Raw genomic sequence first — 12,708 nt, 5'->3', positions numbered from 1 at the left:
TCCTTGCTGTCTCATTTTCTTTTTTGTGAGTGCTGCAAACTGAATTTTGAGATACATGCGTAACTTTATGAGCTGGCTTGTCATCTGTCTTAGTAGTGAATGTTTGCATGCGCTCATTAGCATTTACCTAGCATCCACTGTGGGGATTCCATACTTGCTATCATGTTGTTGTCGTTCTGGTAAGCAACGTTTTTTGGGCTGTTTTTGTTTTTCGTGCGGGGAAAAAAGGAAGCCCTGTGTGCACTGCCGGTAATACCGTCTATCCCGGGATGGCACAGGCACAGTATGAAAATCTGAATAGTGCCCAACCCTACTATCAAATAACTAGTGATCTTTACGATCAGATGGTTGAAGGGATTACGATTTTTGACTGGCTTTGCTTTCAGTGTGAAAACCATAGTAAGCAACAGGCGATGAGGCATTTGAACTGGGTGAGTAAGAACCCTATACAAAAATAAATCCTTAATCAGTTCAAAGTTATTCAGAAAGAAATGGAACTGACTTCTTTGACTGTACTCAGCTGAAATGTCATGGAGATACAAAATAGCTGGTCCCACGTGCTGAGAAAAGTCCTGTAGGTTCCCCACAGCCACACTTATCAAACGCTCCTTGTATTAAATTGTAGGTTATTGAAAACCTCATGACATAACTGAATCTTGAAACTCATTCATGAAAAGAAATAGTAAAATAGTAACAGTGGCTTTCTCTGTCAGCCGCTCTTCTGTCGAATCCTATTTTTCTTTTCAATCAAAGTCTGAAGAGTGCAACAACCATGGCACCATAATCAAATAGCGGACTACGGTCATTCACAACAAATCTTTGAATTAGAAAATTGCAGAAATTCCAAGAACTACTAAGGTGAAGAGATGGAAAATGAAACAATATCAGCACTTCAATATGTAGGCTAACCAAGTAACTGTTGAATGCATTGGCTAAGTATCAAGAATTACCACTTTAACCAATTAACAAAATACCAGAGACGTTAGTATAGTGTTTGACAACAATCATGCAGCCAAATGACAAATTATTTGTGTCTGATTGGGATGAATGGTAACCATAACCATACACAAACGGATTCATTAACATGATTTATACATTTCTCAGGTAAGAGAAATAAATCATTTTATTTCAACAAAAGCGAAAATAAACACCAGTCATTTTCACCCCAACCCCATACGCACCCCTCCCCCAAAGTCGACTAAACAAGGAGGGAACTACACAACAAAGCAGCGATAAACAAATTGCCAAAAATGAAATCGGCGAGACTACAGGTATATAGGCCTAAATGTATGCGTCACTGAACTAGATAATGAGGACATGAACAATCCCATTTCGCGTGGAAATCCAGAGTAGAATGATATTTATTTATTTATTTATTTATTTATTTATTTATATATATATATATATATATATATATATATATATATATATATATATATATATATATATATATATATATATATATATATATATATATATATTGATATATATAGTTATTTGGAGTACTCCCTCATCCTACTGTTCTGAAAGAATACATGCCAAAGAATACATTAATTAACAATTACGCTACAAGTGATGTGGGCTGTGCGAAATAAGTGGAATTCTAAGCATCATTCACATCAATTTCAGCACCTCTGTCAGCTCGCTTCAATGGAGATAGATCTTCAATCATGTGGTTTAATTTAGTCTACACAGGTCAAAATACACTGATAAGTCTAATACACGTGTAAACACTTCCAAATGCATCACCTTGTGTCTCTCCATCTATGCATTTCCAATAGAGTCGCAAACACTTCTTAAGCAATGATATCTTTGCAACATGAGGCCACATGACTTAATCGTTGGCTTAAAAAAAAAACGGTCCTTCTTTCACATTTCAGCCAAATACGATAAGCTGTCATTCAAATAAATGCGACACTTATATTTTAATGACTAATCATTGAAGATTTACCATAACAATGTATCAAACTCATTCGAAATTGTATGTTGTCGCGAATTACTTATTGATCTACAGTGAACCAATGCACCGAAAAGCCTAAATAACCTTTCGCATCAATACTCAAAATAACAAACATACAAAATGTTATCCATTTAATTATTGACTTAGCTATTTTAATGCCATTAAATGTGTCGTTTTTGTACCATTCGATAGAGCCAATATCAATAGTCAAGCGACTACCTACAGCACGTTATCCCTGGTTTGGGTACATTAGAATAATCAGAATTGGTGTTCTGCTTTTCTGTTACAGTGTGAAATCACTGAATACATTCGGATTGCCAATTCACAAACCCTAAGAGTAAGCGATAGCCTATTACATAAATAGAGTGCTTACCTGCACAAAAAGTTCCCAGAAGTGCAAAAGTCAGACAGGAAGCAAACATATTCCTTTAATTAAAAAGAAACACACCAGATGTTCTCCTTTTTAACCTATTTTCCTTTGCGAACATTTAAAAAGATGATAGCACAACACGAGCCAAATGTCCCAAGGCCTTCGATGTCCACCGCACCAAGAGTTTGTGTTGCTTTTGTGTGTACAGCCCCCCAATGCAACAAAATTGCACGGGCTAAAAACAAGTTTTAAATATAAACAAATCCATTGGGAAAGGATCGGTCGAATCCAGGATGTAAAATCGACAAGGTAAAATAAACTCGATGTTTAAAAGAAACAATTTTCTCGCTCCGCGGTGCGCGTTAACCTTTTCTACTGTGTAGTGGTGAATGACTGAGGACAGGGTCCGATATTCACATGCAAGAAACTGAACTGAGTCCAAAATGGCTTCTGAGAGGGGGAGTAAGCCAGAGTAAGCACAGTCAGTGGGAAAACCCGGATGTTTAAATACAAAGACAGGAACACAATCACAGAGGCATGGGTAGGGAGTGCAGTGCAGCAATGTTGGAGCTTTAACCAATGCTTTACATTTCAGTTAAAATACTAGACAAGAAGTACGACTTAGAAAGGGAATTAAATTACACACATTGGTAATAAAGGTCAACAGGCAAAACAATAAAATTATAATAATATTAATATTGCTGATCTAAACATAAGCCTATCTTTGGCTTTAGATCAGCAATGCTTGGAAATAAAAACACAGGGTATTTTTTCTGGAAAAGGCTGTACACTTTTCATTCTGCAATTAAGGTAAGTCTGCTTTCATTACATGGTTATTTATCTTAGAGATACAACATTCTGGAAAAAAATGTTAAATTGCTAACAATGCCAGGTAATAATGTAGCCTATAATGTATGTTAGCATTTTAATTATATATAAAGCCATAGGCCTATAGCCATATATAAAGCCATAGGCCTATAGCTTCAATAAAAGCCATGCATATCTTGATTAGTCTGTAGTTGTAAGAAAGTAGATCAGCTTAAAATGTCAAACCTTCAAAAAAGTATTGCACACATCAAAAGGTTTTATGTCACAACTTGGAAACACATGTCTTTGTTTTTACACAGTGTACACATTGGAATTCATCCAAAGATAAATTGCATTCATTGTGAAATTGGTGTAGAAAAGCATTCCTGAACTAAGGTGAATATGTAGGCCAATCACCAACAGTGGATCTGCTTGGGAGCCTTCTCTTATACACTGAGTGAGACATTTTAGTTAAAGTTATGCAATGGCATGTTATAAACATTTGCTACCTCAGCAACATCTTTTTAACACCCACCGAAATATGTGACTGCCTGTTATTATTTTTATAGTGCATCTCTCTCTCTCTCTCTCTCTCTCTCTCTTTCTCTCATTTGTCCATGGCTATTCTCTCTCTCTCTCGCTCTCTCTCTCTCTCTCTTTCTCTCATTTGTCCATGGCTATTCTCTCTCTCTCTTGCTCTCTTTCTCTCTTGCCAATCTCTCTTTTTCTCTCATTTGTCCATGGCTATTCTCTCTCTCTCTCTCTCTCTTGCTCTCTTTCTCTCCCTCTCTCTTGCCAGTCTCTCTTTTTCTCTCATTTGTCCATGGCTATTCTCTCTCTCTCTCTTTCTCTTTCTCTCAAACTATTGATCTAGATCCTTTCTTGCCAGGAGCTGAAGATTTGGAGAACATTAAAGCCTAACAATGAAATATCTCCTCTTGTCTGGAGCTTCAGTGTGAAGCACAGTGTTTCCCAAACTCGGTCATGGGGACCCCAAGGGGTGCACGATTTGTTGTTTTTTTTGCCCTAAAACCACACAGCTGATTCAAAGCTTGATGATTAATTAATTCATTGAATCCCTTGTCCCTTAACATATGGGCCTTGATAGATATTCTATTGCAGTCTTTTTTTTTTATCTCAAAGAAACTTCAGGTTTGGACGTATCGGTAGATTTGCACTGAAGTCCCAGATTAGTTCATTTCAATTCTACAACAAGAGAGAGAGAGAGAGAGAGAGAACACTTTCAGTTTTAGACATATCCTTGAAAAAGATGATGTTTGGTGTCAAGAGTTCGTTGTTTGAGATCAAACCAGTGGAAATTGCATTGGTGATATCAGTAGATGAGGTATTCACATGCACTGATTGACCGGCAGTAGTGTGTAAAATGCTCCCTCTTCACATTTATGTACTTCATATATCCCTCCACCCTTAAAGGTTGCCATGGGAACAGCAGAAAAGGTTAACATATCCTTAAGACAGTGGTTGATCCTGGCGACACTTTTTGTTTAACCTGCCGACAGATGCTTTTATAGCCAATGCATCCTTTGTGGTTAAACACATCAGTTTACTCTTTCATGTTTGTATGAAACATTCATCTCACTTAATCAAATGGCATGGTGCACAACAGCTAAGTTTGAAAAAACTCTGTAGCTTTTAGTATCACACCGTTTGTCTTTTTCTATCATCAGTCAACACATAGTCCTGATGACCTCCCTCATACAAGCCATCCACTACAACTGTAGTGTAATTACTCTGTTTGTTGTATGTCAGGTAGTGATGATGGACAACAAGGAAAGCGGAATAGCAACTGGCCATACATCAGGAACAATTGTATAGCAACCACTGCCAATATAGAACGACCTGTTCCGTTTAGTGCCAGATTTAATACTACAGTACTAATACAGTGCTTATCAGTTGACAGAAGGCCTATGGTGGCAGTGGGCTCCTTGTCTTTTGCACTACACTACTTCACGCACTCCTATGTATGAGCCAGGCAACACGTCTTACAAGGCCTCCTGGACAATGTGGAGCGAGTTATGTCGTTCTGAACATTGTATCAAATCTCAGAGCAGGCTTGTACATGCTACGCACAGGTAAAAAATTGTCAGTCAGCAGTACACATCGCTAAAGGGCTTGTCAGACACACCAGTGAATGGCATGACAGTAGACTGTCTCCTTAACATAACTGTATGTAACTTGACATGTACAGGTTAACCACATGTCAACAGTAGCATACCATACCATGTGTCCTCAAGACCATATGTCCTCAAGACCATGTGTCCTCAAGACCATGTGTCCTCAAGACCATGTGTCCTCAAGACCATGTGTCCTCAAGACCATATGTCCTCAAGACCATGTGTCCTCAAGACCATATGTCCTCAAGACCATATGTCCTCAAGACCATGTGTCCTCAAGATGAGTGAGAGAGAAATGTATTAATATTGTAATATTTGTATTCAGAATTTTATTTCCTGCTGCTATGCTCAAGACAACATTTTCACACACACAGCCTCAGGTGAATAACACATAGTTCTTCTGTATGTGTAACCGATGTGAAATGGCTAGTTAGTTAGCGGTGGTGCGCGCTAATAGCGTTTCAATCAGTGACGTCACTCGCTCTGAGACTTGAAGTAGGGTTTCCCCTTGCGTTGCAAGGGCCGCGGCTTTTGTGGCGCGATGGGTAACGATGCTTCGTGGGGTGTCAGTTGTTGATGTGTGCAAGGGTCCCTGGTTCGAGCCCAGGTTGGGGCGAAGAGAGGGATGGAACCTACACTGTTACATATGTACAGGACACACACTAATGATATGTATCAGCATACATTACAGAGGAACACCAACACGACACACAAACACACACACACAGCCAAAAACACACACACACACAGGTGAATGGCGTGCTAGCAGTCCTTTCCGGTCAGTGTATCGATTTCATGGCGCCCTTGAGGGCACACCATGACTCAACAGGCAGGACTGGTATTCCATGATTCAGTCAAACCATACTAACATTCCGAGCTGGAGGAGGATGTACATGTTGGGCTCCCGAGTGGTGCGGTGGTCTAAGGCACTGCATCTCAGTGCTAGAGGCGTCACTACAGACCCTGGTTCAATTCCAGGCTCTATCACATCCAGCCGTGATTGGGAGTCCCATAGGGCGGCGCACAACTGGCCCAGCATCGTCCGGGGTAGGCTGTCATTGTAAATAAGAATATGTTCTTTACTGACATTAAATAAAGGTTACATTAAAAAAAATGAAATAAATGTAACTGCCAAAATAAAGGAAACACCAACATAAAGCTTCTTAATAAGGTGTTGGGCTATACAAGTGTTTCCATTATTTTGGCAGTTACCAGTATGTGGTTATCAATTATGACTACGACAGTTAGCCATGAGATTAGCGGACGGCTAGCTTTCAGACATGGAAACGGGTATACTCATGAGAGGCCAACACGGCAGCGCTCTTTGAATGGCATGTGGTGTGTGATTGCGTTCTGTTGAAGGAGAGACAATATGATAGAAGTGATGTGAATCTCTGTGTCAACATGTTGTTTGTTTCCTCTTGGCGTTGCTTGTATCACATTACACACACACACACACACACACACACACACACACACACACACACACACACACACACACACACACACACACACACACACTACGGCACATTCAGTTAATGTACTGATAGACGTGTAGTATGTGCACGTAGGCACCAGCATTATGTCTCTGTGAGGCTGGAGGATTTGATGCACGGCCAGGGAACATCACATGACGGCCTTGCATAAGTGTCCCGTCATCAGAAGAGCCTAATATATACAGTATATGGCTGTGATCTTAGCAGGCAAATATCATGATGTAAGTCCTCTATGGTCACAATGTGTTCCCAATGTCCACCAATGATTAATGCTCCCCATTATGTTTCATAATGAGAGGTGATCATCATATAGAAGATGGAACTCTCGTCCACAGATCTATACGAATCCTTTACCCACATCAAAAATATGATATGTTTCTATACAGATATAGCTCTTGTTTAAGATCTAGGCCATTCTGTCCACTATGTGTTGGAGTGATTGGTACATTTACATTTGCTGTGTGGTGATCTTGAGGGAAGCATCTCGTATGACTCACAGAGCTGGAACTGTGTCAATATTTGACGGAGTGGAGGAAATCATTTTCCAGCAAAACAATATCTCTGGCAAACATAAAATCAATCATAAGCAATTAAGTGGAGGTGAAACATATCCAGCTACTTAATAATGTCCAAAAGCTCTTATCTGTAGGCCTATGCACCATTGATGAGACAAATGCATTTTCTTCAGGAAAATCTGTGGGCGAACTGTGAAATTATCTACTCACTCATTTTAAATTCAGGACATAATATTATTTTGACATTTTTGTTGTGCCAATAAACCAAAATCTGGCAGCAGGATTTACATTGCACACAGTTGAAAAAAAGTTTAAAATAATAGCAAGCTGCCAGATTAAAATGGGGTTCACTGTATTTTTAGCACATATGTCTGCTCTTTTGCACCACAAAAATGTTGCCTACAGTGTCACGCCCTGACCATAGAGAAGGTTTTATTCTCTATTTTGGTTAGGCCAGGGTGTGACTAGGGTGGGCATTCTGTTCCTTTTTCTATGTTCTTTATTATCTATGTTTTGGCCGGGTATGGTTCTCAATCAGGGACAGCTGTCTATCGTTGTCTCTGATTGGGAACCATACTTAGGTAGCCCTTTTTCCCTCCTTGGGTTGTGGGAAGTTGACTTTGTTTAGGGCACATAGCCTTTAGCTTCACGGTTTGTTGGGTAGAGTTTATTGTTTTGTTCGGCGTCTTGTCTAATAAAGAGAATATGTACGCTCACCACGCTGCACCTTGGTCCTCTCCTTTCAACCGGCGTGACATACAGCACACGCCACGTCCAGTTCTATGGGCACAAGCACTGTTCAAGACACAAACTGTTCACATCCCTCTTGTTGGTGGATACACAATAAGTTTAAAACTTATTTCCTGCAATTCACACATTTTGTGAAAGGTTGCAGATAACATTTTGCAGTTTTAAAGCAAATCTTCTTGCAATTCTATACATTTTGGCATGTCTAATGTGTATTCATGTGATATTTGAGTGACTCAAAGATTACAACTAAATCTATGGGCTAAAAAACGTAGCTTAAAAACATTATCTGACATGGGCTAGTTGATCTGGACATTTCTGACAAGTTAAGAAGGTATGCAATGACTGACATGACAAGAGGAAAACTGATGATGCACTAACCAATAAAAAAATGTGACCTTGTGCATTTTATTATTACAACTTTTAAGAGTAAGTTGAAAGCCGGACAAAGTTCCTTACTCCGCCAAACCCTGCCGACCCCTCACGCCCCACAGTTTGGGAACGACTGGCCTAGGGTATCGTGTTTTTGGAAAAGAAAAGGCATTCGTTAAGTAGAAATGGGTTGGTGCTTGTAGTTTAGATGAGGTAACCTGAAGACAAACTAGCAAAAGGATCTCAATGGTCAAGATGCACAGACAAAAACACAATCAATTTAATTCCACTTAACTCATTCTGCCATAGTGATATTTTTGGGCCATAAAAATGCATAAATTCACATCAATCATAATGAAATGGATAGCTGGTCTGAAGGGATCCACTACGCTACACCTGATTTACATAAATTCCCCTCAAACGAAAGGTCATGAATTTAAAAATCACACATGATTTATTTCACCATTTGTCAGTAGGTATGGGGCATTATGGAGATGAAGATAGAACAGCAATTATATGCAATAAATCTATAAATGTAAGTATCCAGTCTGAAATGTACCGTAATAACCTTATGAATGATGGCCTCATGTGAACGCATATTTCTGCTCGTATAATTTTGTTTGTAAATGTTGCTCGATCTAATTTTGATATAATTGCATTTTGATATAAAATGATGATCAATCAAACAAAAAACACAGTTGTTGATACTTCAGAGGATTGTCGTATGTCATCATGTTTAACAAAACCATTTAGTTGAAAACTATTCTCCTATTTGACAATTGTTCATGTAAAGAAAGCCCAGAGCAGACATGGGATGGGTAAAGATGACAGCTGACAGAGAGCTGTGGTACTGGGGCTTGAAAACGTAGAGCCATTTCTTTCTGGCTGGGGAGTTTAGCAATAGAGAGTGAAAGGCACTTTGGGGTCAACTTCCTCATGAAAAATACTAAATGCTGCCCTGTGGCTACAATTACCAATTGCAGCATTCCTCCAGCGTGTGTGTGTGTGTGTGTGTGTGTGTGTGTGTGTGTGTGTGTGTGTGTGTGTGTGTGTGTGTGTGTGTGTGTGTGTGTGTGTTTGTAAATCAAATCAAATTGTATTGGTCACATACACATATTTAGCAGATGTTATTGCGGGTGTAGCGAAATGCTTGTGTTCCTAGCTCCAACAGTGCAGTAGTATCTAACAGTGCAGTAGTATATAGAAACGATTCACAACAATACACACAAATCTAAAAGTAAAATAATGGGATTAAGAAATATATAAATATTAGATTGAGCAATGTCGGAGTGGCATTGACTAAAATGCAGTAGAATAGAATACAGTATATACATATGAGATGAGTAAAGCAGTATGTAAACATTATATAAGCATTATTCAAGTGACTAGTGTATGTACAGTTGAAGTCGGAAGTTTACATACACTTAGGTTGGATTCATTAAAACTCATTTTTCAACCACTCCACAAATTTCTTGTTAACAAACTATAGTTTTGGCAAGTCGGTTAGGACATCTACTTTGTGCATGACACAAGTCATTTTTCCAACAATTGTTTACAGACAGATTATTTCACTTATAATTCACTGTATCACAATTCCAGTAGGTCAGAAGTTTACATACACTAAGTTGACTGTGCCTTTAAACAGCTTGGAAAATTCCAGAAAATGTCATGGCTTTAGAAGCTTCTGATAGGCTAACTGACATAATTTGAGTCAATTGGAGGTGTACCTGTGGATGTATTTCAAGGCCTACCTTCAAACTCAGTGCCTCTTTGCTTGTGTCATGGCTGTTTGAAGGATCGGACCAAAATGCAGCATGTTCGTAGTTCCACATATTTTATTGAAACTGAAATGTAGTACACTAATACTTGAAACACATCTCCAATCAGAGGCAATGAGGATCAGCTGCCTCCAATTGGAGATTAACCCAAACAACCCCAACATAGAAATAGAAAAACTAGAACTTAAACATAGAAAACATAGAAAAACACAAAACACCCCCTGTCATGCCCTGACCTACTCTACTATAGAAAATGACATCTTACTAGGGTCAGGACGTGACAGCTTGACATCATGGGAAAATCAAAAGAAATCAGCCCAGACATCAGAAAAAAATTGTACACCACCACAAGTCTGGTTCATCCTTGGGAGCAATTTCCAAACGCCTGAAGGTACCACGTTCATCTGTACAAACAATAGTACACAAGTATAAACACCATGGGACCACACAGCCGTCATACCGCTCAGGAAGGAGACGTGTTCTGACTCCTAGAGATTAACGTAGTTTGGTGCGAAAAATGCAAATCAATCCCAGAACAACAGCAAAGGACCTTGTGAAGATGCTGGAGGAAACAGGTACAAAAGTATCTATATCCACAGTAAAACGAGTCCTATATCAACATAACCTGAAAGGCCGCTCAGCAAGGAAGAAGCCACTGCTCCAAATCCACCATAAACAAGCCAGACTACGGTTTGCAACTGCACATGGGGACAAAGATCGTACTTTTTGGAGAAATGTCCTCTGGTCTGATGAAACAAAAATAGAACTGTTTGGTCATGATGACCATCGTTATGTTTGGAGGAAAAAGGGGGAGGCTTGCAAGCCGAAGAACACCATCCCAACTGTGAAGCACGGGGGTGGCAGCATCATGTTGTGGGGGTGCTTTGCTGCAGGAGGGACTGGTGCACTTCACAAAATAGATGGTGTTATGAGGAAGGCAAATTATGTGAATATATTGAAGCAACATCTCAAGATATCAGTCAGGATGTTAAAGCTTGGTTGCAAATGCGTCTTCCAAATGGACAATGACCCCAAGCATACTTCCAAAGTTGTGGCAAAATGGCTTAAGGACAACAAAGTCAAGGTATTGGAGTGGCCATCACAACGCCCTGACCTCAATCCTGTAGAGAATTTGTTTGCAAAACTGAAAAAGCATGTGTGAGCAAGGAGGCCTACAAAACCTGACTCAGTTACACCAGCTCTGTCAGGAAGAATGGACCAAAATTCATCCAACTTATTGTGGGAAGCTTGTGGTAGGCTACCCGAAACGTTTAACCTAAGTTAAATAATTTAAAGGCAATGCTACCAAATACTAATTAAGTGTATGTAAACTTCTGACCCACTGGGAATGTGATGAAAGAACTAAAAGCTGAAATAAATTGAAATGAAATTACATTTCACATTCTTAAAATAAAGTTGTGATCCTAACTGACCTAAGAAAGGACATTTTTACTAGGATTACATGTCAGGAATTGTGAAAAACTGAGTTTAAATGTATTTGGCTAAGGTGTATGTAAACTTCCGACTTCAACTGTATTTATGTGCTTTTTTGTACCTGGATGTGTCAGCAAGTCATCAGTCTATTTGCTTCTGTATTAATGTGTGTGACTGTGAGCATGCGGCAGGGTTTGTGTGTATGTGGTTGTTTGTGCCATGGGACACCCAGTTTGCTGTCTGTACATCTATGCATGTGTGCGGGTGGGTGTTTGTGGAACTCCATGCAGGGGCACTGAACATGTTGGTTTATGATGTCTTGAACCACTCCTCTAATCTTGCCCATAGTTCCTGCTCCCCGCTCAGCCCTTGTCGCTTAGCACTCCCTAGCCGAGGTGACGGTCTTCCAGGTCACCACCTGCATTCTTATGGGACTGGATGGGCCCCAAGGAGGGGTGGAGAGGTCAGGGAGGGAGGGCAACTCCGGCCCTTCCCCTCTTCCTTCCTGCAGAGTAGATCACCAGTCTGCACAGGCAGCGCAGCAACTGATTTATAACCCCACACGCTCCTCTCCCATGTCACATCCTCTGGGGCCCACGTGCAGCGCCTCAACCGCCGCCTGTAATAGCCAAACCTGAATTCCCTCATCCCCTGCTGCCCTGATGCCACTCATCCCTGCTGCCCCGATGCTCCCCATCCCCTGCTGCCCCGATGCTCCCCATCCCCTGCTGCCCCGATGCTCCCCATGCGTTGCTGCCTCTACCACAAAATAATCAACAGCTTACCAATTTATAAACAAGTTACTCAGGGGTTTCATGAATTATCATCAGCTCTTTGGTGTATAACACCCCATTAACCATTGGAAAGAAAAGAGTGAGCGAAAGAGAGATGACTGGGTCTGTATGTTGTATTTATAGAACACAGCTTATAAGCAAAATGTAATAAGCACATAGCATATAACAAGTGGGCAAAACTGACGTCTTTTCCAACGTCACATGATGTATTTTGTGATGTAGACCTATTTCCCAGACACCTTTCATTACCTGTTTAAGGTTTGAATTTGAGTTTGTTTAGATTACAGGGATAATGCACAT

General features: G+C 40.1%; 1 protein-coding gene across 1 annotated transcript in view; it reads right to left on the bottom strand.

The window, feature by feature from the left end:
* The window catches only part of LOC106590375 (activin receptor type-2B), a 66,512-nt gene extending 63,731 nt beyond the window's left edge, over window positions 1–2,781 (bottom strand). Inside the window, exon 1 of the mRNA XM_014181341.3 lies at window positions 2,334–2,781. Coding sequence (XP_014036816.1) covers window positions 2,334–2,382 — 49 coding nt within the window. The 5' untranslated portion in view covers window positions 2,383–2,781. The remainder of the gene's footprint in view (window positions 1–2,333) is intronic.
* Between the last annotated feature and the right edge of the window lie 9,927 nt (window positions 2,782–12,708).

The sequence above is a fragment of the Salmo salar genome, chromosome 29, assembly GCF_965601325.2.
Source record: "Salmo salar chromosome 29, fSalSal1, whole genome shotgun sequence".
NCBI lineage: Eukaryota > Metazoa > Chordata > Actinopteri > Salmoniformes > Salmonidae > Salmo > Salmo salar.
This window is presented reverse-complemented; position numbering and strand designations above follow the sequence as displayed.